At 39.5% G+C, this 26,964-nt stretch overlaps 1 protein-coding gene across 3 annotated transcripts in view; it reads right to left on the reverse strand.

The window, feature by feature from the left end:
- Positions 1 to 1,598: 1,598 nt before the first annotated feature.
- Positions 1,599 to 26,964, reverse strand: part of POLE2 (DNA polymerase epsilon 2, accessory subunit) — a 43,895-nt gene continuing 18,529 nt past the window's right edge. For all 3 annotated transcript variants that reach the window (XM_055361450.2, XM_004055138.5, XM_055361449.1), the window contains 13 exons: positions 24,194 to 24,277; positions 22,976 to 23,032; positions 22,497 to 22,545; positions 21,192 to 21,264; positions 13,568 to 13,740; positions 12,905 to 12,994; positions 12,684 to 12,738; positions 12,054 to 12,113; positions 11,889 to 11,966; positions 9,323 to 9,431; positions 8,324 to 8,500; positions 5,341 to 5,408; positions 1,599 to 1,714 (listed from right to left, as the gene is read on the reverse strand). In XM_055361450.2, coding sequence (XP_055217425.1) covers positions 1,696 to 1,714; positions 5,341 to 5,408; positions 8,324 to 8,500; positions 9,323 to 9,431; positions 11,889 to 11,966; positions 12,054 to 12,113; positions 12,684 to 12,738; positions 12,905 to 12,994; positions 13,568 to 13,740; positions 21,192 to 21,264; positions 22,497 to 22,545; positions 22,976 to 23,032; positions 24,194 to 24,277 — 1,092 coding nt within the window. In that variant the 3' untranslated portion in view covers positions 1,599 to 1,695. The remainder of the gene's footprint in view (positions 1,715 to 5,340; positions 5,409 to 8,323; positions 8,501 to 9,322; positions 9,432 to 11,888; positions 11,967 to 12,053; positions 12,114 to 12,683; positions 12,739 to 12,904; positions 12,995 to 13,567; positions 13,741 to 21,191; positions 21,265 to 22,496; positions 22,546 to 22,975; positions 23,033 to 24,193; positions 24,278 to 26,964) is intronic.

Genomic DNA, 26,964 nt, shown 5'->3' on the forward strand with positions numbered 1-26,964 from the left:
GATCAGCCGGGCTTCAGCTGATTAAACACCCAGTTGGGAACACCCAGCTGGGAACACACTGTCTCTGTTCTTTACTAAAGCAAAGTCCACTCTTTCACACCGGCTCCTCTGCTGTCCTATCTTACAGACCTTGGCTTTCTTTTCCATCTCTGGACGATGTTGATCCTCACCTGGTTCTAGTTCCTGCCTTACCTTATTCTAATACTGATGGCCTGCTTCTGGCAATGTACACTGCCTTGTTTCACTTCACTTCATCTTGTTTAACCCCTAAATGCACCCTACTTTCACTGTGTTCTTGAAAAGATCTCAAAATACCTCTGCTTTAATTATAGAAGCAATTATGTATCCAGTGAATGAGAGGACACCTTGATTTCAATTTCCATTTATAAACTTCTGCCCATCATCATTCATATTTAGCTCTGTGAGTCTCATAACTGGACCAGCAGCCTTGCATGTCTATTTTACTGCCACTTTCTAGGCCCAAACTGTTTAAATTTATGTCTTGATTTCATCTTTAAACTTCGATTTTACCAGGTTATTCTTGAAATTAAAGTTAAACCTTGCTCTTCTAACATTAGGCCCCTTCTAACATTCTTCCAATTTTCCATCCCCAAACCACATATCAGATTGTCATGTTCTCTTTGCTGCTAAATTCACTTATCACTGCATTCATATTAAATTTCCTTGAGGAATTTCCCTTTCACTGTGTCATTTTTATATTTTTTTATCAGTAACTTTTCTCTTAAAAGCTAATTCTCTTTGAAAGCAATGTCTTCCAGTCCAGGCTCTTCGTAATTTTTTTTTTTTTTGAAACAGAGTCTCACTGTGTCGCCCAGGCTGGAGTGCAGTGGCCTGATCTCAGCTCACTGCAACCTCTGCCTCCCAGGCTCAAGCGATTCTTTCATTTCAACCTCCCAAGTAGATGGGACTACAGGCGTGTGCTATCACACCCGGCTAATTATTGTATTTTGGGGGATTTTTTGTCTTTTTTTTTTTTTTTTTGAGATGGAGTCTGTCGCCCAGGCTGGAGTGCAGTGGCGTGATCTCGGCTCACTGCAACCTCTGCCTCCCAGGTTCAAGCGATTCTCCCTGCACTCTAGCCTGGGTGACAGAGCTAGACTCCGTCTCCCAAAAAAAAAAAAAAAAAGTATATACATATCCACATATTTTTATTTCTTTCTCTTTTTTTGACAGAGTCTCGCCCTGTCACCCAGGCTGGAGTACAATGGCACAATCTTGGCTCACCGCAACCTCCGCCTCCCAGATTCAAGTGATTCTACCTGCCTCAGCCTCCCGAGAAGCTGGGATTACAGGCGCCCGCCACCATGCCCAGCTAATTTTTGTATTTTTTTTTAGCAGAGATGGGGTTTTGCTACCTTGGCTAGGCTGGTCTTGAACTCCTGACCTCAGGTGATCCACCCACCTTGGCCTCCCAAAGCACTAGGATTACAGGCGTGAGCCACTGCGCCTGGCCCCCATATATTTTTCTTAAAAGACTATGCAGAAAATATTTTTCCTAGAAAACTTTCTCAAGTATACCATCATATTTATCACTTAGTATCAAAATTTCACAAAATACAAATTTAAGCAGAACATCCTAAAGTTTACCATAATTTTATTGTAATATCAAAATCACATAAGATATAGAGTTAAGCAGAAAACCGATGAATTTTCTTCAGATGATCTTTAAGAATCTCAAAAGCCTTGAAGTTTGCTGAAAATAGAAAAAAAATTAAATATTTGGAAACCTAAGTTGTATACTTACTAATAGTTGTAGTTAATTTTTTTTTAAATAGGTATAGTTAATTGATTTTAAAAAATAGGTCAATACATACATACTGTTTCAAATTCAAAAGGAGACTCTAAAAAATAAGTCATTCTCATGCCCCCTTTTCTGCTCCCAAAAAGCAAATGTATGTCTTTTTTTTTTTTTTTTTTTTCCGAGAGGGAGTCTCACTCTGTCGCCCAGGCTGGAGTGCAATGGCGTAATCTCGGCTCACCGCAACCTCTGCCTCCTGGGTTCGAGTGATTCTCCTGCCTCAGCCTCCTGAGTAGCTGAGATTATAGGCACTTGCCACCATGCCCGGCTAATTTTTGTATTTTTAGTAGAGACGAGGTTTCACCATGTTGGACAGACTGGTCTTGAACTCCTGACCTCAGGTGATCCACCCGCCTCGGCCTCCCAAAAAGTGCTAGGATTAGAGGCATGAGCCACCGCGCCCGGCCGACAACTATATGTCCTTATAAAGGTAGACTAATTTTTAAAAAAGGTAGCCGGGAGCGGTGGCTCATGCCTATAATCCCAGCACTTTGGGAGGCAGAGGCGGGTGGATCACCTGAGGAGTTCGAGACCAGCCTGACCAACTTGGAGAAACCCCGTCTGTACTAAAAATACAAAATTAGCCAGGTATGGTGACGCATGCCTGTAATCCCAGCTACTCGGGAGGTTGAGGCAGGAGAATCTCTTGAACCCAGAAGGTGGAGGTTGCAGTGAGCTGAGATTGCGCCATTGCACTCCAGCCTGGGCAACAAGAGCAAAACTCCGTCTCCAAAAAAAAAAAAGTATTCTAATCATATATAAGCACATGTATATGTGGGCTTATGCTTTAAAAACACATACAGAAGTGATAGGATATTATGCATACTTTCTACACCTTTTTTCCATTAGTAAATACATTATATTTATCTATATTTACTTCTTTGAGGCTTAGAAATTTAAGTAAATCAGAAAGTTCTGAATAAGTACAAATATTTAGATATATATATATTTTTAAAATTTCTTGGTATAAAAACTGCAGTAAAAAGGCTGGGCGCAGTGGCTCATGCCTGTAATCCCAGCCACTTTGGGAGGCCAAGACCGGTGGATCACCTGAGGTCAGGAGTTTGAGACCAGCCTGGCCAACATGGTGAAACTCCGTCTCTACTAAAAATACAAAAAATCAGCCAGGCGTAGTGGCATGTGCCTGTGATCCCAGCTACTTGGGAGGCTGAGGCAGGAGAATCGCTTGAACCCAAGAGATGGAGGTTGCAGTGAGCCGAGACTGTGCCGCTGCACTCTAGCCTGGGCAACAGAGCAAAACTCCGTCTCACCAAAAAAAAAAAAAAAAAAAAAAAAAACCTGCAGTAAAAAGCCAGCTGTACCTAATTCTACATGATGTACCTACTTGTATGCATAGGCTTAAGTATGCCTATAGGATAAATTCCTAAAAGTGGAATTGTTGGTGTAGGCATTAATAAATCTTGTCAAATTGCCCTCCATAAAGGTTTTTGCCATTTTTCATTCTGACCAACTACATGTGAGAATGTGTATTTCCTCCAAAACATCACCAATATTGTGTTTTTAAATAAAACTACTTGAAAGTCATGTTTAAACAGGGTTAATTTTATCAACTTTTACTACATTTCTGTGATTAATTCCACAATATGATTTCACAAATATTCTAACAGAAGGCTTCTTAGGAGAAACTAAGTGGCAAGAAGACCAGATTATTTCAATATATCTTGAAACTTTTCTGTTTTCCTAAAACATAAACTTACATCAGTTTGTTTGATCTAGCATTGAAAAGATTCCCCAGTTACCAATATAAAATTATAGTTTGGAAATTATGTCAGGGCTTTCAGCATCTGAGGCCAGAGCAGATAAAGGAAGCAACTATTTCAGTTGGACAAAGAGTGAGCATCAACTACAAGTACCATGAGACAGGGTACTTGACAGCTGTCACCCAGGCTGGAGTGCAATGTGGACCAATCACAGTTCACTGCAACCTCTGACTCCTGAGCTCAAGTGAGCTCAAGTGATCTTCCCACCTCAGTCTCCCCAGTAACTGGGACTACAGGCGTGGGCCACCACACCCAGCTAATTTTTTGTATTTTTTTGTGAGAACAGGCCTTGCCATGTTGCCCAGGCTGGTCTTAAACTCCTGACTTAAGTCATCTGCCTGCCTTGGCCTCCCAGTGCTGGATTACAGGTGTGAGCCACCACGAATGGCTGCAGACTGTTTTATGTCTACAAGTTTTATGCCAAATGTTATTTTAGTAAAAGACATTCTAACAGTGGATAAGACTGTATACTCCAGGCTGACAGCCCTCAGAGTTGACTTAGTCCTGGGGTCACAAAATCAAGTGCCCTCAGGATATCCAGCGTAGACAAGTGGGCTGGAAAAGAGCCACAGCGTCTGGCCTCCTTTTTAATTTTATATTTATGAGCATTGTTTTGAAAATTATTCATTTTGTATTCACTTTTAAATAAATATGTTAATTCCAAAAAGAAAAAGACAACTGGGCTGTGTTCAAGATTATATTCTCTGACAATAACGTGGAGGGGAGTTACTTGATTTGGTCAATTGCTTTTTTTGTTGGTTTTTTTTTTTTTTTTTTCTTTTTTGAGATAGAGTCTCACTCTGTTGCCCAGGCTGGAGTGCAGTGGCGCCATCTCTGCTCACTCAACCTGTACCTCTCAGGTTCAAGCAATTCTCCTGCCTTAGCCTCCTTCTCCTGAGTAGCTGGGATTACAGGCACATGCCACCACACCCGGGTAATTTTTGTATTTTTAGTAAAGACGGGGTTTCACCATGTTGGTCTGGCTGGTCTCAAACTCCTGACCTCGTGATCCACACACCTCGGCCTTCCAAAATCCTGGGATTACAGGCATGAGCCACCGTGCCCTGCCTGGTCACTTGTTCTTAACCAGTGGTGGGAACTTTTTCAAAATATAGTTATCTGAGAAATCACATGTTAGGATGCCTAAAATTACAGGAAATAATATTTAAAATGCCTATTCTTTACAATTAGAAAGTCATTTGATGAGTCTGGGGCAAAATCCTAACTTAACATTTTTAACAAGGACCCCAGAGGATTCTGATGTGGGTGATCTATGTAGATCACCCTGTGAAAACTACTACCCACTAGGTGATTATTTTCTTCTTTCTCAAGACCTTTCTGTAACTCCAACCCCATACCATCACCAAACTCACACACAGCTCCCTCACTGTCAACTTAAGGGAAAGTACCTAAGAAGCAACCATACGGAGGGCAGGACTGACCTCTCAGAAGAGTGAGACCATCATCAGGAGTCGGCCTGTAAGAGAACTAGCTCACCTCCACAGCTGGCCTGAGATTTCCCCCAGAAAACAGTTCTTGATCTATTTCGACACAAACGTACCGTCATGTACCCACAATTCTGTGTCACACAGCATAACCGTGATAAGCTCAGCCAATAATATTTCTTATGGGCCACTGTAGACATTTTCAAAAATCCCAACACACTGATAGAACATCTCATTTTCAGTAATTTAACACCTAGAGAAAGATCTTTCTTGCTGTGTCTGTGCACACACTTACCTATCTTCTACTGTCTTATTAGAAGGATAAAAAACTTTGAATGAAAATCCACTTCTTGGAAAAGAGCCCTTTGGGGGAGAAAAATGCCTGTAAGTGAATGCTCAGACTTTTTTTTTAAATAAGTTTTTTTAAACACAATATGTATATTTTTTATTTTTTATTTTATTTTATTTTTTTTCTGAGACATGGTCTCACTCTCATCACCCAGGCTGCAGTGCAGTGGGGCAATCTCACTGCAACCTCCATTTCCGGGATTCAAGCGATCTTCCCATCTCAGCCTCCCAGGTAGCTGGGACCACAGGCATGGGCCACCACACCTAGCTAATTTTTGTATTTTTTGTAAAGATGGACGGGGTTTCACTGTGTTGCCCAGGCTAGTCTTGAACTCTTGGGCACAGGACATCTGCCCACCTCGGCCTCTCAGAGTGCTGGGATTACAGGCATGAGCCACCGTGCCCAGCCGAATACTCAAGTTTTATAAAATAATCCCTGTTTTTTAAAATTCTTTGGTCGTGACTTAAAATGACAAGATGTGACTATAAAGTAACACAACAGATTTTTACATGATCTTTGTACAGAGTTGTTACTATAAAATATCTCCACTTGAAGCAAAAGTCTTTTGAGTTGGCTAGACAGTCTTAATGCTAAAAGATGAGGTTGGAAATGCTTAGGAGGAGCTCTACTTAGTGTTAAGAAATAAACAGACTGTGTAACGCCAAATATGCATGTGAGACAATCAGCAAGTTCAAGAAGTCTTTCCTGCCCCTCTCTGTAATGCAAAACTGATTTGCATTCCTATGTACCTGTTTGATTCCCTTCCTATGTGCCTGTAAAGCAACTGAGCAATAATCACACATACAATTGTTTGTCTACTATGAAACTCTCAAGTGGCTGAGCAGAGGCCCTGTCTTTTCAGTCTTTGTGCCCCAAGCACCGAACCCAACACCTAGCCTATGGCAGGCATTCGCTAATGTGAATAAATATCAAGAAAGGATGAAGTAATGTCTAAGGCTACTTTTGAGCTTGCCCAAAAGGTATAAATAAGGTAAAAAAGATATAATGATGGTGTAGGAGGTGGTGGTTTACTCACAGGGATGAAAAAGTAGAAAAATTCAGAAATAAGGTATATTCAAATAGAGCATTAACTAGGAGAATGCCCAAAGTTTAAGTAAGGAAATAGCATCACCATGAAAGACTATTTCAATGTGAATAAAAATCAGGTCATAAATTTCTAAGCAATAAAACCAAATCAGTTAACTGTGTTCATTCTTAAAGCAGAGGTTCTTAACCAGGGTTACTTTGTCCCTCAGGGGGACATTTGGCCAATGTCTGGAGACATTTCTGATTGTTACAGCTGGGGAATACTACTGGCATTTAGTGGATAGAGGCCAGGGATGCTGCTAAACAGCTTACAATGCACAGGATAGCCCCCACAACCAAAAATTACTTGGTCCAAAATGTCAAAAGTGCCAAGGCTGATAAGCCATGTCTCAGAAGAAGCTGGACAAACTGTGTGTTTGAGGAAAGCAAAGTAAGTAGAGACAGGCCCTTTCTATGCTGCCCATGCTGGTTGTGAACTCCTGGACTCAAGCCATCTTCCTGCCTCGGCCTCCCAAAGTGCTGGGATTACAGGCCCAGCATCATGCCAAAAATAAGGCATGATGTTTCTAGAAATTACTCAGATGAAACAAAAAATTAGTAAAGTCTAAAATTCACAAGAATCAAGGAAGCATGCATATTAAAAATCTCTAGTGGAGATAATATTTTGTTTGACATAACTGTGTTTATGTCATTGTTTATGCAGTATTTATTCTCCAAGTTCAAAAAGTCAATTATATTTCTTTCCTTTTTTTTTTTTTTTTTTTTTTGAGACGCAGTCTCGCTCTGCTGCCCAGGCTGGAGTGCAGTGGCACGATCTCGGCTCACTACAAGCTCTGTCTCCCGGGTTCATGCCATTCTCCTACCTCAGCCTCCCAAGTAGCTGGGACTACAGGCACCCGCCACCTCGCCCAGCTAATTTTTTGTGTTTTTAGTAGAGACGGGGTTTCACCATGTTAGCCAGGATGGTCTCGATCTCCTGACCTCGTGATCCGCCCGCCTTGGCCTCCCAAAGTGCTGGGATTACAGGCGTGAGCCACCGCGCCCGGCCTATATTTCTTTCCTTTTTTTTTTTTTTTGAGATGGAGTCTCGCTCTGTCGCCCAGGCTGGAGTGCAATGGCGTGATCTCCGCTCACTGCAACCTCTGCCTCCCTGGTTCAAGCAATTCTCCTGCCTCAGCCTCCCAAGTAGGTGGGATTACAGGCGCGCACCACCACGCCCAGCTAATTACTGTAATTTTTAGTAGAGACGGAGTTTCACCATGTTGGTCAGGCTGGTCTTGAACTCCTGACCTCGTGATCCACCCACCTCGGCCTCCCAAAGTGCTGGGATTACAGGTGTGAGCCACCATACCTGGCCTAAAAGTCAATTATATTTCTGCAGAAATTCTGAAGCAACCTCAAGATTCTGAAGCAATTTCAAGGTTCTACATAAAATTAAGTAATAAAATATGTACCAATGAGGTTTCTATATTAATCAGGCTTAGATTTTTGGGACCTGTGCAATTTCCAAAAATCAAAATCATTCTCAAAGGACAAGTACCACCAATATGCAGGCTCTGAAGCAATTCCCAGAAAGGAATCCCAAGATAAGTTCTGAAGAGGAGAAAATTACTCTTTTGGATTTATGTTTTGGTATGCTTGTTGGTATGCTTGTTTTTTTTGTTTTTTTGTTTTTTAAGTCACGTTACTTTATAGTCACTATACTGAAAGTTTAAGAACTTTCTGTGTATACCAACTTTCTGTGTATACAAACTTAATTCAATGTTTCACTAATAGCATATTTTTACTTCGACAATTATCTTATTAAATATATATTTTTAAATTTAAAAATGCACTCTAATCTTGATAAATAATGACTATATAAGATTAACTACATTCTTACAGGGTTTATGCAGAGGCATTCAGTATTTGTCGTAGTGAAAGGATCATATTTGTCTGCAATGACAAGTAGATCGGGCACAGGATACACTCTCAAAGCATAGTCATATGCCCAATACACTGGGCAGACATAAAGAGGTAGGGGAGTCAGATGTCCTTGGGATAAGATAGTCTTTACAAACTACAAAAGAGCACAAAACAAAGCAAACTTCAGTTCATTTGCAAAAGTGAAAATAGCTAAACAAATAATTTCAAATTAAATATTAATTACCAAAAGGAACCAGAAAATTTGAGAAACTAGGAAAGCTTTGACTCACAGAGCTTTGGGAGACACTAATTTAAAAGTGAAATAAACTATTCTGTATTTTAGGAAAAAAAATCTGTGAGTTTTCATTTAATAACATATACATCATTATGCTGCCCAGGCTGGTCTCAAACTCCTGGCCTCAAGCAAGCCACCCAAAGTGCTGGGATTACAGGCATAAGCCACTGCACCTGGTCCATAAACTTTAAATATTATAAAATGAATAATAAAAATGCTCTGTAACATCTATTTCCGTACTTCTCAAATGGGGGTGTATGTAACCTGAGATTGACAACTATTGTCAGGGAACCTCGAAGCTACAAGATAAATACTGCACATTCTTGTGATATGGACATACTATATAAAATATGTAACCAATGGGATAAATAAGAAGAGTTTATTGAAACAAATATACATATATTTTCAAGTATAATTTAAGAGTTTAAAAGGCAAAACACGAAGCTTGAAAGAAATTTCATGCTTATTCTCAGCTTTTCTCTGTCCTTTAGGCCATACACTTTGGTAGAAAGCTGAGAAACACTGACTTCACTAACAAAAATTAACTTACTGACAAAAGTATGTTCAAACTATTTTGAACCATAAATAAATGTCCTAACCCAAGGACAAATTATTAAGTGGCTTAATAAAATTTTATATAATGCAACATGTAAGGCAGTTTAATAAAGTTGTTTCACTTACGTGATTAGGAATAGCCAAATTGCTGCTAGGAAAACGGACGCAGTTTCTGCACATTTTATTTACTAAGTCTTCACGGAAGACAGTAATTTCCTGTGTACAGTACTGAATTCTGAAATGAAAACAGTAGTTGAATTTGACTTCTCAGAAAAAAATGATATTAATTTTAAAGGTAAAATCTCTTACAATACAACCCCATTCCCACATTCACTGTTCACCGCACAAAACTTCAACCAGAGTCTGTCTATTCATCTATTCATTTAACAGCTATGTATTGAGCTCTTAATATATGCCTACCCCATTCTAGGGATTAGCGAACAGAACCAAAAGATCCCAGCCCTCATACAGTTTACATACTAGTAGGAGGTGGGGCTGAGAAAATAAAAAGCGAACATAATCATATAGTATGTTTTAAGATAATTAAGCATAAGAGAAAAAGAAAAAGACAGGCTAAGAGGGATAGCATATGTGGTAAGAGAGAGCCTAGAAGGCGGGCATATTAATAGGATGATCAGAACAGGCTGGGCTCATAATTTAGTGTGACTTGAGCACAGGCTTGAAGCGGAAGAGGGACTTAGTCAAGCAGATATCCAGAGGAAGCGCACTGCAGGCAAAGGGAACAGATGGAGCCCAGGCCCTCAGACTGGAGCTCGCCTGGCATCCTTGAGGAACAGAAGGGAGGCTAGTGTGGCTGGAGTAAATGGGGAGGAGAGGAAATCAGAGAGGTAACGGAGCCAGATAACACAGGGCCCTGATTACCACTGCAAGGATACGGCTGTCACTAAATCACATGAGGGGTCCCTTTTTCCAATGAGGGTCCCTTTTTCCAGGATCAGGAAGGTGGCTGGGATATGCCTTATGCTTTACAGGATCACTTTCACACTGCGTTAAGAATAGAATATGGAGGGGAAGGAGTAAAAGCTGGAGACCAGTTAGGAGGCTATTGTAATAATCCAGGCCGAGAAGATGGCAGAGCAGGGCTCCTCAACCTCCACGCCATGGACTGGTACCAGTCCATGGTCTGTTAGGAACTGGACCACACAGCAGGAGGTGAGCAGCAGGCTGCAAGCAAGCAAAGCTTCATCTGTATTTACAGCCACTCCCCATCGGTTGTATTACATCCTGACCTCTGCCTCCTGTCAGATCAGCAGGGGCATTAGATTCTCACAGGAGCACGAATCCTGTTGTGAACTGCACATGTGAGTTATCTAGGCTGCACACTCGTTATAAGAATCTAATGTCTGATGATCTGTCACTGTCTCCCATCATCCCCAGATGGGACCATCTGGTTTCAGGAAAACAAGCTTAGGGCTCCTACTGATTCTATATCATGGTAAGTTGTATAATTGTTTTATTATATATTATAATGTAATAATAATAGAAATAAAGTGCACAATAAGTGTAATACGCTTGAATCATCCCAAAATCACCCCCAACCCCCCTGGCGTCTGTCTCCCATAAGACCAGTCCCTGGTGCCAAAAAGGCTGGGGACCACTGTGGTAGAGGGTTGTGGAGGTAGAGGTATAGAGAGGTAGCAGATTCTGGATATAATTTGAAGTTAATGGGACTTCCTGAAAAAACATGTGAGAGAAACCCCAAAGTGTTTGGCCTGAACAACTGGAATAATCATTGTTCAGACCATGAAGGTGTCATGAACTAACATGGAGAAGTCTACAGAAGAGGTTAGGGACACTGGTGGGGAGGAAGATCAGGAGTTCACTTAGGTTGGGATGGTGATAAGTAGGCAACTGGATACCTGAGTCTGGAGTTTGGAAGGTAGGTTGAAATGGAAATATAAATGTGGAAGGTGTCAATACACAGATGATACTTAAAGCCAGAGGACACTGGAGAAGGCCAGCAAAGGAGTGAATGTAGGCAGAAAAGAGGCGAACCAAGGCTGACTCTGATGGTATTCCCACAGGAAGAACTTATGATTACAATGAGCAATACCAACAGTAAATAAGTAATCTTTGTATTCTTCCTTTGAAACCTTTCTTAAAGGATGTGTAATAATAATATCTATTTTTAAACTGCTATCCATTATTCAAGAGTCTGAATTGACTACCAATAAATTATTTAAATATAGTTAAACTATTTTCAAAGTTTTGAGAAACCTAAAACAAAAATAAATTTTCTTCTTATATTTATTCCATAACAGTCGAAATTCAGAGACACATTTTAGGAATCAAGTTAGTTCTTTTGTTTTTTGTTTTTTTTTTTGTTTGTTTTTTGTTTTTCTGAGACAGGGTCTTGCTCTGTCGCCCAGGCTGCAGGCTGGAATGCAGTAGTGCATTCTCAGCTCACAGCAACCTCTCCACCTACCAGGCTCAAGTGATCCGCCCATCTCAGCCTCTTCAGTAGAACCACAGGCGCGTGCCACCAAGCCCAGCTAATTTTTGTACTTTTTGTAGAGATGGGTTTCACTGTGTTGCCAAAGCTGGTCTCGGAACTCCAAGCAACCTGCCTGCCTCGGCCTCCCAAAGTGCTGAGATTACAGACATGAGCCACCACACCTGGCTAATTTTTAAATGAAAGGAAAAATGTATAACACAAAATACTAATTCTTACCTGCAAGGATTAGTAGTAAAAACTGAAAATGGTACCCTTTGTCTGAATTCATTAGTGATGCTTTCAGCAAGTGGTGGCCTATAAAAACAATTTATGTGATATAGTTTATCTTTTTAAGTTTTACAAAATTTTCTACACTGTTGCAAAAATTTGAACAAAACTTACCTTGGTAAGATGGAACCAAATCCAGGATCCTCTGGACCAGGTACAAACACAAAACGACTACTGTAGCAAAATTCAACACAATTCATTTAAAAATATTATTGTAACACTATCCAATAGCTTAAAAGCAAGTTATTCCCTTTGTTTTCTCTTTAAAATTAAAAAACATTTAAATTTCATGCATTATAATAAATGAACTATTAAGTCTCCAGACCAACACTGTCTAGTAATGTCATGATAGAAAAGTTCTATATCTGCACTGCCCAACTGAACACTTGAATTGTGGCTAGCATAGCTGATGGACTGAATTTTATACTTAAATTTAATTAAACTTAAATTTAAAGAGACATGTGGCCAGTGACTATCATATCGGAGAGTGAAGCTCTAGACTCTTAAGAGTAATGCCACGAAGAAATTCCAAGTATGGCTGAAATTACCTCTATCCCTTTCAATACTTTTCATTATAAACCTCTAGTACAATGTGAGGATAACTTTATCTCTTAGCTCTTTTAATTTTCTCGACTTTATCTTTCTTCCTTAGTTTTGTAATAACTGCTGATATAACAAAATTCATTTTTTGTTTTTTTTTTTAAGTAAAACGGTGAAAAAATATATAGTGGTAGAGGTCATTACCTTTGGTGAATATCTGGGTATTCACATATTATATCTGCCAAAGTTTTTAGGGAATCTGAAATTTTAAAAAGGTATTGAATTAAATTTGCATATAATGCCATAAAATTATATTTGATTAGATACAATCCTGTATATTCTTAATTAAAATATTATGGATAATTTCTTATTACTTTAGTTTATATGACTATAGAAACACTTCTTATTAAATAGATCCTTAATACCTTTCAAAGCTTGAACTTGATTTTTTCCATATGGTGCAGATGAAAAATTACCACACAGAATAAAGCAGGTTGGAGGTGCTGGTGAGTAACCTAAACAATAAAAGAGTAAATGAACAATACTTTTCTAGTCTACAAATCAAGTTAAAAACCCTTTAACCATGACTTTCTAATAATAAAAATTTATTTTAATTAAAATAACATTTTAATAACTTATTAAAATAATACTAATAACAGTACCCATTTATTGAGCACTTACTATAGGCCAGGCCTGCATTGGCTTAATTACTCCTCAGAACATCCATAAAATCTGAGACTCAGGTTAAGTAACCTGCCCAGGGTAATAGGCTTGCACTTAAACCCAGTTTGTTTTTGTTTTTGTTTAGAGATGGGGTCTCACTATGTTGGCCAGCTGGTCTTGAACTTCAGGACTAATTCTTACTTATCATGACTATAAACACACACACACACACACACACACACACACAGGTTTTTTTCTTAATGTAAAAATTTAAGTCTTTAAAATGAAATCTAAATTATCTCATTGCTAACTCAGTGTTTTCTTTTTTAAACAGAATACTCAAAAAGATAAATAGAATACTCAAAAAGTTTTAAAACATGAACCCTCATAAGAGTTCAAGAAAGAAGAAAAAAAATAAGACCTACCAGCAAACATTATGCGAAGTTTTTCCAATACTTCCACCTGGTCCAACCAAACATCAGATAAAAACACAAACATAGCATCTTTATTCTCCTCTTCTAGCTGTTTTAGTTTTGCAGAAGTCTTCACAGATGTATTAGAAGGACCTCCAAAAAAATTAATATTTCCATAGTATGCCCTAGATAATTATAACATAATTATCTTCTATATACCACTAGAGATATTTTTCTAATAATTGTATACATTTAGCTTCTTTGTATCTAATGAAGTTATTTTCCAGTGTAAAAAGGTACTCTTTGTAACACTTTAAAAGTACAAAGTTTACCTAAATACTCTAAAACAAGACAAGCAATATGGAAGCAGTAAATAAAATAATAGGCTATATCTGTGTCTTAAAACTGACTAAACGGCCGGGCACGGTGGCTCACGCCTGTAATCCCAGCACTTTGGGAGGCCGAGGCGGGCGGATCACGAGGTCAGGAGATCAAGACCATCCTGGCTAACACAGTGAAACCCCGTCTCTACTAAAAATACAAAAAATTAGCCGGGCGAGGTGGCGGGCGCCTGTAGTCCCAGCTACTCTGGAGGCTGAGACAGGAGAATGGCGTGAACCCCGGGGGGCGGAGCCTGCAGTGAGCCGAGATTGCGCCACTGCACTCCAACCTGGGCGACAGTGAGACTCTGTCTCAAAAAAAAAAAAAAAAAAAAAAAACTGACTAAAGCAAACATTAAAATAATAATTTCCTGTGTCACTGAAAGTAGAAGAAATGAGTACACCATTTGAACAATATCTAATAGAAACCTCAAAATATGTGCTAACCATCTGCCCAAGTAATTCCACTTCTGGAATGGCTAATCCTAAGGAATTAAAGATATATACAAAGACTAGCCTATATCCAAGAACTGTGAAAAAATTATTCAACGGTTCCTTCAAAGCTTGGTTTTATTCAACGCTCACCAAGCAAGGGTCAGTAGGAAAGTGGGTAATCTACACACTCCCAGCCTCCACCACTCTTGCCCACTCTACACTGACATCCTGCAGTTCCCAGCTTAAATGCAAATACCCCATAGGCCTCCTCTGAGGATCCCAAAAGAGGTTAGATTTTCCCATTATACACTCTCATAGGAACCTGCACTTCTCCTTTGCAGATCTTATCAAATTTGTAATCAGGCCAGGGTGGCTCACACCTATAATCCCAGCACTTTGGGAGGCCGAGGTGGGGGGATTGCTTGAGGTCAGGAGTTCAAAACCAGCCTGACCAACATGGTGAAATCCACCCCATCTCTATTAAAAATGTGAAAATTAGCCGGGCATGGCAGCAGGCACCTATAATTCCAGCTACTCGGGAGGCTGAGGCAGGAGAATCGCTTGAACCTAGGAGATGGAGGTTGTAGTAAGCCGAGATCATGCCACTGCACTCCAGCTTGGGCAACAAAGCAAGATTTCGCCTCAAAAAAAAAAAAAAAAAAATTGTAGTCAGCCAATTGTAATTGGGCGATTGTTTCATGTCTGTCTCCCCACCTAGTGGCAATACAGTATGTGCTCAAAACATATTTCCTGAATGTCACGAATCATGCTATAAAACAATATTTCACAGTAATAGAAAATGTTGATAGCATATTATTAGATGAAAAACACAGGTTACAAAGCAAGGTACAGTATGTATCCATTTATAATGCCAAAAAAAGGGAACAGATATAGACCTGTGCATTCATGCATAAAAAGAAACTCTCCAGATATACACATACATATCTTGTTATGGTTGATTCCTTTTTTTTTACACGGAGTCTCATGCTGTCTCCCAGGCTGGAGTGCAGTGGTGCAGCAGTGCGATCTCAGCTCACTGCAACCTTCATCTCCCGGGTTCAAGCAATTCTCCTGCCTCAGCCTCCCGAGTAGCTGGGATTACAGGCACGTGCCACCGCGTCCAGCCAATTTTGTATTTTTAGTAGAGATGGGGTTTCACCATGTTGGCTAGGCTGGTCTTGAACTCCTGACCTCAAATGATTCACCCTCCTCAGCCTTCCGAAGTGCTGGGATTACAGGCATGAGCCACCACGCCCAGCCAGTTGATTCTTGTTATTAGTGATAGTTATGTTCTATAAAATCTCCACAAACAATGAATTGGCAAACACTGAACCACTGCTCCTTGGGAAAATTTGTACTTATATATACATGGATTGATTATAGTCTTAAGTCCTAAAACCAATTTATCCTGGTAGATTCTATTTTTACAAATGAGAAAAGTTGGTTCAGAAATGTTAAGTGACTTATCTGAGGTTGCTCCAAAAACAGGTGCCAGAGGTGAGATTCAAATGCCCCCTCCCTACACACAACTGGCCCCAGGGCCAGAGCTTCTTGCACTACCCTGTACTGCTCCCTGCAGTCTCTGTCCTCTGGTCATCTCTTTTTTTTTTGAGACAGAGTCTCGCTCTGTCCCCCAGGCTGGAGTGCAATGGCGTGATCTCAGCTCACTGCAAGCTCTGCCTCCCGGGTTCACGCCATTCTCCTGCCCCAGCCTCCCAAGTAGCTGGGATTACAGGCACCTGCCACCACGCCCGGCTAATTTTTTGTATTTTTAGTAAAGACAGGGTTTCATCGTGTTAGCCAGGATGGTCTCGATCTCCTGACCTCGTGATCCGCCTGCCTAGGCTTCCCAAAGTACTGGGATTACAGGCCTGAGCCACCGCGCCCAGCCCCTCTGGTCATCTCTTAATGAGGCTGAAACAAGAAGGCAGTGTGGCCTTGTTCGACTTCAGCTGGGAACATGCATGCCAGGTGACTCAAAATTTTTTGCTGTTCTGCTAAGCATAAATGACCACTAAAGCACCTTTAGTACTGACTTTAGGAGGTACAAAAACATTGTAGCACAAATCTGTAAATTAATGAGGATCTACTATATATGGACAGTCATGAACAGCATAAAAACGTTTTGGCAATGACAGACTGCATATATGAGTGGTTTCACAGAATGATAATGGAACTGAAAAGCTCTTATTGCCTACTGACATCTTAGCTGTCACAATGTCCTAGTGCCACACATTACTGTGTCTGTAGAGACACTGGTGTATACAACCTACTGAGCTGCCAGTTGTAGGAAAGTACAGCACATATAATAATGTACAATATGTAACACTTGATAACAATAATAAATGACTATGTTACTAGTTTATGTATTTACCGTACTTTTAATCATTATTTTAGAGTATAGTCCTTCTACTTTTTTTTTTAACTGTAAAACAGCCTCAGGCAGGTCCTTCAGGAGGTCCTTCAAGAAGAACGCATTGTTACTACAGATGGCAGCTCCATGAATTATTGCCCCTGAAGACCTCCCAGTAGACAAGATGTGGAGATGAAAAACAGTGATACTGATGATTCTGTGTATAGGCCTAGATTAATACATTTGTTTTAGTTTTTAACAAAAAAGATTTTTAGAAAATATAAAGATGGAAAACAGTGGCTGGGCACAGTGGCTCATGCCTGTAATCACAGTACTTTGGGAGGCTGAGGTGGGAGGATTGCTTGAGGCCAGGAGTTCGAGACCAGCCTGAGCAACATAGTGAGACCCCCACCAATCCCTACACAATTTTTTTTTTTTTTAATTAGCAGTCTTAGCTACTTGGGGAGCTGAGGCAGGAGGAACACTTATGTCTAGGAATTTGAGGTTGCAGTGAGCTATAATCATATCACTGCATTCCAGCCTGAAGAAGAGAGTACAGTTGTATCAGTAAATCAATTAATCAATAAAACAAAAAAGCTTACAAAATCAGGATATAAAGAAACAATTTTTGTGCAGCTGTAGAATGTGTTTGTGTTTTAAGCTGTTTATTACAAAAAGAGTCAAAAATTTAAAATTTTTTAAAGCTTATAAAGAATGTTATAGTAACTAAAGTTAATTAATTTTATTAAAAAATTTTTATTTCAAGACAGGGTCTTCCTTTGTCACTCTGGCTGAAGTATAGTGGCACAATGATAATTCACAGCAGCCTTGAACTCCTGGGCTCAAGCAATGCTGCCACTTCAGCTTGCCAAATAGCTAGGACTACAGGTACACACTGCCACACCCAGCTAATTTTGTTGTTGTTGTTGTTGGTAGAGATGAGGTTTTGTTATGTTGTCTAGACTGGTCTCAAACTCCTGGCCTTAAGCAACACTCCCTTCAGCCTCCCAAAGTGCTAGGATTGATTATAGGTGTGAGCCACTGTGCCCAGGCAAGGTTAATTTCTTACTGAAGAAAGAAAACTCTTTTTAAACAAATTTAGTGTAGCCTAAGTATACAGTGTTAATAGCCTACAGTAGTGTACAGTAATGTCCTAGGCCTTCAAATTCACTCACTACTCACCCAGAGCAACTTCCAGCCCTGCAAGTTCCATTCATAAGTGTTCCATACAGGTGTACCAATTTTATATTTTATACCATATTTTTACTTTATCTTTTCTGTATCTAGACAGACAAATACTTATCATTGTGTTACAGTTGCCTATAGTATTCAATACAGCAACGTGTCATACAGGTTTGTAGCACAGAAGCAACAGGCTGTACCATACAGCCTTAGTGTACAGTGGGCTATATCATCTAGGTTTGTTTAAGTACACTGTGATGTTTGCACAGTGACATAATCACCTAACAACACATTTCTCAGGACATATCCCCGTTGTTATGCAATACACAACTGTATATACATATATAAAGTAATGTTAACAGTTTTTTTCTGTTTAGTAAAATTACAGGTGATTTTCCTTTCCTTTTGTGTACCTTCATATATTTTCTAATTTTTTTTTTGCAATCATGAACTACATTATTAATAAGAAAAAACTTTTCTTTTTTTAAAGACTCAACTACTTTTCCAATGCAGCATACTGGCTTGAGTCGGAAACCTTGGTATCAAAGCACATCTCTAACAATAAAAAGTTTGGGCCAGGTGCAGTGGCTCACACCTATAATCCCAGCCTCCCTCTGGGAGGCCGAGGCCGGTGGATCACCTGAGGTCGGGAGTTCAAGACCAGCCTGACCAACATGGCGAAACCCTGTCTCTACTAAAAATACAAAATTAGCTGAGTGTGGGGGCACATGCCTGTAATCCCAGCTACTTGGGAGGCTAAGGCAGGAGAATCACTTGAAACCGGGAAGTAGAGGTTGTGGTGAGCCAAGATGGTGCCATTGCACTCCAGCCTGGGCAACAAGAGCAAAACTCCGTCTTAAAAAAAAGTTTGTGACCGTGGACAAATTACCCAACCCTTCTTTTTTGGGGGGTAGGGGGACAAAGTCTCAGTGTGTTGCCCAGGGTGGAGTGCAGTGGCAGGATCTCAGCTCACTGCAACCTCCGCCTCCAAAGTTCAAGTGATTCTCTCACCCAAGTAGCTGGGACTACAAGCGCATGCCACCACACCTGGCTAATTTTTGTATTTTTAATAGAGACAGGGTTTCACCATGTTGCCCAGGCTAGTCCTGAACTCCACAGCTCAAGCGATCCACCCACCTCAGCCTCCCAAATCGACACTTCTTAACCTAACTCTTCAAATGCAAAAAAAACTAAACTGATATCTAGTGCACAGGGTTACTAGAAGGAATACAAGTGATAATGTAGAAAGCCCATAGGGCACAGTGCTTAGTACGGTGTGAGCCCTTAGATATGGTAACTGATATTGTTATTGTTCCCACCAAGTGGACCAACTGGCATTTTCAAAGGTACAGTAATAATTTTATAGTTGCTAGAGGAATGCAGTAAGTAGACATAATTGTATGATGATTTCAGTTAAGCATATACCCAAACATAAATCAGAGCATCACAGAAACACCTATTAAGCTAAATATTGAGAAATTAAACTTCAGAAAAGCCTTATTCACATCTTCCGTTTAAAAAAAAAATTATTTGCATTAACTACACAATGGTAGGGAGGGTATTGAGTCAGTGTAAATCTCTTTAGGATAGGACCATGCTGTAGACCTATTTGCACTTATTTGTAAAACAGTATTTTACACATAAAACATACTCACTAAAATATTAGTTGTTGAATTGATTGACTACCACCAGATTTAGCCCCCTGAATTTTATATTTTGAAGGCATTTTAGAGAAAATTTATAATCCTAACAAGAATAAAATGATCATTTTATTTTAATGTACTTTATTACACCTCATACCAATCCTTTGGTTTACTAAGCATATACTAAGCAGTTGGATTTAGAGAAAATGGTATAATTTAAGTGGAAAATTATTTGAAACATTATAATAATGATCTCTTGGCTAAAGAGAAACAAATGGTAAACTCACAGCCAGCCAACTCAACTATACGTCTCATTCCAAAGTAGTAATTTTGAAGCTTGTACAAAACAAAAATACCATGACAATGGCAATTTTGCTCTAAATATATTCCAAAGGAAACTTACCATATTGGAAAAAGCCACAAACTGCACCAAAAGCACTCAAATAGAGGTGAGCTTGGCTTGATTAGGGCTTGTGTTCTCCTTAGCAAGATCAGCACCTTTCCCTCAGTTACTTCAACAGCAAGAGTAGATGCTCTGCACAGGCCGCCCTGCCAGTAAACTCCCAGCCAGAAAATGTTGCCTTTGCACCTTGAATTTATACACGCATACTAAAACTAAAATCCTTGTTGTTGTTGTTGAGACGGAGTCTCGCTCTGTTGCCAGGCTGGAGTACAGTGGTGCGATCTTGGCTCACTGCAACCTCTGCCTCCTGGTAAAACTAAAATCTTAATCTTTACGCTTCCTTTTGAAATCATCACCATTATACAGAATCTCATGGTTAGAAGGCAACTACTTTAATTCCCCCAGAGGTGGCAAACTCAAATGCTTACAGGCTCCAGGAAGATAACACTAAATAGCAAAGCAGCAGTCCACTGACACTAACTAGGGCACACGTAATACATGCCCTGCCCAAAGTGGGCAACCACTGCAGTTTAGTTTTTGCTGTGTGAGAATTCAGGCTCTGTATTGCCAGATCCTCCTGTTAAGAGAACTCCAAAACCTAGGCCTTTATGAGAAATCTTCTAGTTTTTATACACTGGAAACTAACTCGAAATGTTTTTAAACACCTCAAAGTGGGGAGAAGAAAAGAAAGGTCTATAAACTACTTTCAACCCATGCGCCACCAAGTACAATTTTTATACTATCATTCAGGCTCTGCCCAAATAATTCAAGTGACAGGGAGCTCAGCTCCTCTAAGAGAAGGCCATTTTGGAATAGCTTTAATATTATGATGCTTTCACTTATATTAAGGAGCTATGAGCTACCTCACATAACTTTCATTCATTAGAATATAAAAATGAGAATTTTATATTAACATGGAATTATATTCTTCTAAGTGTTATCCTAGCTGTCTTATCTCACTTGAAGTTCTCATCAACCCCAGCGATAAATACAACAGACTGGAAATCTTTCCCAGTTAAAGCCGAAGTACAAAGACGGTATTGCAACTAATTTTTGGCCAATCTGCTAGTTTTCACATTACATATAAAACCCAGTCTTCTAATTCTCATTTTCCATTGCTTTTTCCATTTTGACACAAAGCCTGACACCTTGTAGTAACTGAGATATGATGTACTAACCTACATTCACTCCTGCCAGTATTACCAAATTCCCATAGAGTATAAACCAAACATTTTATTACCTAGTAGTACTAGAGGGCTCAGTGGGTGGAAATCCAAAGGCATTGACATGAAACACTTGATCTTCAAACCAACCTGAAAAAAGGTAACGTCACTTTCATTTGTCTAATCCTCTGTGTTTGAAAGGACAAAATTATGTTACAACAAAGCAATAATGCCAGGCTAGTCTCATGCCCTGTGAACTAATTACAGAGGTTGCCAACCTCAATGAACCACAGTGAACAACTTTAGATCCACAGAGGGTCTCAACTTATAAAATTCATTGAATAGAAATAGATTCAGAACTTTTCACTTTTCAGTTTGGCAGTACGTGTTGATACAGATTAGGAAATGTTTCATTTTATGGCCCTATATAAAATTAAGTGTTTTTTTCAACTTTATTGAGGTATCGTTCACATACTATACAATTCACCCTTTAAAAGTATATAATTCAGGGCCAGGTGCGGTGGCTCATGCCTGTAATCCCAGCACTTTGGGAGGCTGAGGCGGGCGGATCACAAGGTCAGGAGATCGAGACCATCCTGGCTAACACAGTGAAACCCCGTCTCTACTAAAAATACAAAAATAAAAAAAAATTAGCCAGGTGTAGTGGCAGGCGCCTATAGTCCCAGCTACTAGGGAGGCTGAGGCAGGAGAATGGTGTGACCCCGGGAGGCAGAGCTTGCAGTGAGCCGAGATCGTGCCATTGCACTCCAGCCTGGGTGACAGAGTGAGACTCCATCTCAAAAGAAAAAAAAAAGTATATAATTCAGGCCGGGCATGGTGGCTCACGCCTGTAATCCCAACACTTTGGGAGGCCGAGGCGGGTGGATTGCCTGAGCTCAGGAGTTTGAAACCAGCCTGGGCAACATGGTGAAACCCCGTCTCTACTAAAATACAAAAAATTAGCTAGGCATGGTGGCATGCGCCTATAATCTCAGCTACTCGGAAGGCTGAAGCATGAGAATCACTTGAACCCGGGAGGCGGAGGTTGCAGTGAGCCGAGATCGCGCCACTGCACTCCAGCCTAGGTGACAGAGTGAGATTCTGTCTCCAAAATAAAAAAAGAAAAAAAAAAAAGGGTGTGTAATTCGGTGATTTTTAGTATATTCACAAGTTGTGTAGCCATTACTACTATCTAATTTCAGAACATTTTCATCACCCCAAAAAGATTTCTATTAGCCCATTAACAGTCTAAGAGTTATTTTGCCAAAAATATGTTCTTCTAATTAATGGTATCCCAAATTATATCATGTTAACATATTTTACCCAAAGCAGAAAGTTTTACTGGAGAATGAGAAGGACAGTAACAAAGTATACTGACTTACCTTCTGCTAAGACAAAGCATGCCTCTGTGTATAGACCACTATGGAACTGGTACACAACAGTTGAGGAAAATAATTCAATTCTTGAGGCAGTAATAAAATCAACATACATTTTGAGTCCAACAAGGCTTCTAAATAATAAATTTAAAGACTTCCCATTTGAAACTGTGAATAGACCACAGCTTAGAAACAGCTTAAAAATTTTTAGTTTTAAATGTCCTCATGTTTAATTCTTGGTAATACTGACAGGGTGGATCATTCTTACCATGATATAAATTTCGTCAGTGATTCGTCTAGATTCTCCAGATAAGAGAAAATTAAAGTTGTTCTGTCTCTGTTTAGGATTATATCTCTACGTTCCTACACCAGCAACAGAGAAGTTACATTGAGAACCCAAATAGGTAAATTCTAGAAGGATATATAATCAATTTCCCCAATTCACGTAATGCAGATTTTAAAAAATACAGACAAGTGAAGGATATAGCTTTACTAAGGTCTAGTTGTACTGTTCCAGTAGGATCTTCCAGAAAAAATTTTCCCTAAAAAAATGAAAATAAATAAATCCACATTTATGTAACAATGAAAACTGTGACAAAAAATTAAACTACAAGTTTGACAACAGAATATAGTAGGGAGAAAGTGGATTTTAAAAATCAGCTATTATTTCTAGTCCAGGCTCTTCCATTTACTAGTCTGATAACCCCAGACTAATCACTTAACTGAGATTCTGACTCCTCACAGGTACAATGGAGAATGACTCCTACAGATAAGAAATGGCAAGAGGGACATTTGATGTCTGCCGTAAGGAGGGTCTCCCCAGATACCTTCTAAGACAGCCAACAGCATGTCCAAGGGACCAGGACATACTCTGCAGCTTGCTTATTCAGAAACCCAGTACTCTCCGTTTATCCAGAGGTCACTAGGGGCCTAATTTCAGGCTATGCAAACTGGGCTCCTGCACAAGACACTCTGTCCTGATGTCTTCTCAGGAAACCAAACACAGATGAAAAAGACACTTGGCGACTGAGAAAAGGTTTTTGTTTTTTCTGTTTTTTTTTTTTTTTTCACTATTACAAAAGTTTATTTAACAAAAAGTCTAATATGAAAATGTACATGACCTAATTTTTACATCATTGTAAAACAGGCCCTATGGAGAAAGAAAATGGGTTTCTCTGCTGAACAGCCATTATTATTTTATTTATTTATTTATTTTTGAGACAAAGTTTCGCTCTTGTTGCCCAGGCTACAGTGCAATGGCACCATCTCAGCTCACTACAACCTCCACCTCCCAAGTTCAAGCAATTCTTCTGCCTCAGCCTCCTGAGTAGCTGGGATTACAGGCATGTGCCACCACGCCTGGCTAATTTTGTATTTTTAGTAGAGACAGGGTTTCTCCATGTTGGTCAGGCTGGTCTTGAACTCCCGGCCTCAGGTGATCTGCCCGCCTCGGCCTCCCAAAGTGGCTAGGATTACAGGCGTGAGCCACCACGCCCAGCCAACAGCCATTATTTATCCTTGTTCCAAGGCTTCTGACATGATGATACTATTTCCTCGTATTACCACTATTCCAATATTTTTCTGTTGGTGAGGCGAGTTTTCAATAAAGAATACATTCCGGTGCCCACTACAAAAATGTTCTATGTAACCGACATTTCATCAATCCAAGGCCAAAAATAAAAGTTTGATGCTTATTAAGTTACCTCTTTTAACTGCGTTATCATTCCAAGAACAATCACATCTCCGATTTTGGTTGTACTACCCAATAAGGTTTCTATTGTTTTAAGCTAAAATAAAACAAAATAAATTTTAAAGACTGTAAATATATTCTTTCAAGAAACAAAACTTCTTATAAATATATTTGAGGTACACATTTCAGCATTTATAGCTACTTTACAGTAGAAAATCAAATAAAATGGAAATAAAGTTGTAAAATTAAACTTAGGATGTTTAATTTTGTCCTACAAAAAAGCTGTGAGATCAAGTGTATGATGCCTAAAGAAACACCACATCGACTCAGGCTCTTACCAATGACTGAATCCTCACACCATATCATTCTGAATAATGATAAGTACATTTATTTTTTAAATATAGAAAAGAATATCAATTTTATTTTCTTTGAACAGTACCTTTTGAAAACTAGCAAGCTATTTAAAAATATATATTCCAATTTTACTTAGTATTTTAAAAGGCTCTCGTTATTATTTACATTCTCAATCTGATCTTTTTTTCTAATCAGAAAGTTTAAGGTAGTAAAAATTGGGACACTATTGTAAAAAATCCTTTGCGGCCAGGTGCAGTGGCTCACGCCTGTAATCCCAGCACTTTGGGAGGCCGAGGCAGGCGGATCACGAGGTCAGAAGATTGAGACCATGGTGAAATCCCGTCTCTACTAAAAATACAAAAAAATTAACCAGGCATGGTGGCAGGCGCCTGTAGTCCCAGCTACTCAGGAGGCTGAGGGAGGAGAATGGTGTGAACCCGGGAGGCGGAGCTTGCAGTAAGCCGAGATCACCTTGCATTCCAGCCTGGGTGACAGAGCAAGACTCTGTCTCAAAAAAAAAAAAAAAACAAAAAACCATCCTTTCCATCTTTTTCTATATGTAATCCTAAATATATGTAAATACATACATATATAATTTATAACACACACCTATACAGTTTATTTACAAAGATGAAATCATAGTATATGTACTATTCTGCAACTTAACTAATTGAAGTTAATATTATCTGAGACATCTTTCCATTTTTCTACATATAGATTTCCTTCTGTTTAAAGAATAGAGGTATCTATATTATACATATGACCATTTATTTCACCAAACTCCTATTAAAGGACATTTAAGTTGTTCCCAGTTTTCTACTAATAAAAACAATGTTTAATATTTCTGTGCAACTTTCTTGGCTCACTACACAGATAGAAACTTTTTTTTTTTTTTTTTGAGATGGGGTTTCACATTGCCCAGGCTGGAGTGCAGTGGCACTCTCATTCCTCACTGCAGCCTTAAACTGGGCTCAAGTGATCCTTCCACCTCAGCCCCCTGAGTCACCAAGATTACAGGCACTAGCCACTGCATCCAGCTACAGATAATAACTGTTGAATAAAGTTCTACACATTCTAGAAACACAATTGCTAGATAAAAGGATATATAAGTTTTCATATTTATAGAAATTACCAAGTGGAGCTTCTTTTATCTTTACGTTTTCTTATTACAAATAATTCATGTTTACTATAGAAAAAAATTTAAAATATAGACAAGAAAAAAATAAAAACTTATATAATCCCATCATTCCATAATAATCACATTAACATTTAATACTGGAGTTACTCTTAAAAAATATGAACCTAGGACTGGGTGTGGTGGTTCATGCCTGTAATCCCAGCACTTTGGGAGGCTGAGGCGGGCGGATCACTTGAGGTCAGGAGTTCAAGACCAGCCTGGCCAACATGGCAAAACCCCATCTCTACTAAAAATACAAAAAAATTAGTTGGGCATGGTGGTGTGCACGTATGTCCCAGCTACTCAAGAGGCTGAGGCAGAATTGCTTGAACCTGGGAAGCGGAGGTTGCAGTGAGCCAAGATCGCACTACTGAACTACAGCCTGGGTGACAGAGCGAGACTCTGCCAGAAAGAAAGGAAAGGAAAGGAAACGGAAGGGAGAAGGGGGAAGGGGGAAGGGAAGGCAAAAGAACCTAGCTAAGTGTAGTGGTGCACACCTATTGTCCCAGCTACTCAGGAGGCTGGGGCAGGAGGATCACTTGAGGCCAGGAGTTCAAGACCAGCCTGGGCAACATGACAAGACCCCATGTCTCTATCAAAAGAAAAAAAAAAAAAGAACCTAAAACAACACAGGAGAAGTAAAAATAACAGTATTTTTTAGCACATCATTTTTACAATTGGTAAAAGGATATTATCATACAGGTAGATAAATGTAATTTAAGTAGGGAATGTGCCATCACAGATACAGAATTAAGACAGTTTGAAAAGAATAATTATTTAGTTAAGCCTTAAAATTACTTTGTCAAAGAGGAGAAAAGGGAAAAGGCTCCTGGGCTGTGGGCATCTCAGTTGCCAGAGAAAACCTAATATAGAAAACATATAGATGATCTTTGGTAGGGAAATATAAGTAATGTCAATTTCTAAAATCTAATTTATACTCTAATAAAAGTTTTGTTTGTTTGTTTGAGAGGGGTCCTTACACTGTCACCCAGGCTGGAGTACAGTGGCATGATCTCAGCTCACTGTAGCCTCAACCTCCCAAGCTCAAGTAATCCTCCCACCTCAGCCTCTCCAGTAGCTGGGACCACAGGTGCACAACATCACGCCTGGCTAATGTTTTTTATTGTTTATAAAGATGAGGTCTTGCTATGTTGGCCAGGTTGTGGGACCCATTTGTGTTCTCTTATTCATTCTATAAATGTTGTTTCCTTAGTACCTTAAGTTTTCACTTCAACCAATATAACACATTCTAG

The sequence above is a fragment of the Gorilla gorilla genome, chromosome 15, assembly GCF_029281585.2.
Source record: "Gorilla gorilla gorilla isolate KB3781 chromosome 15, NHGRI_mGorGor1-v2.1_pri, whole genome shotgun sequence".
In the NCBI taxonomy this organism is placed as follows: Eukaryota; Metazoa; Chordata; class Mammalia; order Primates; family Hominidae; genus Gorilla; species Gorilla gorilla.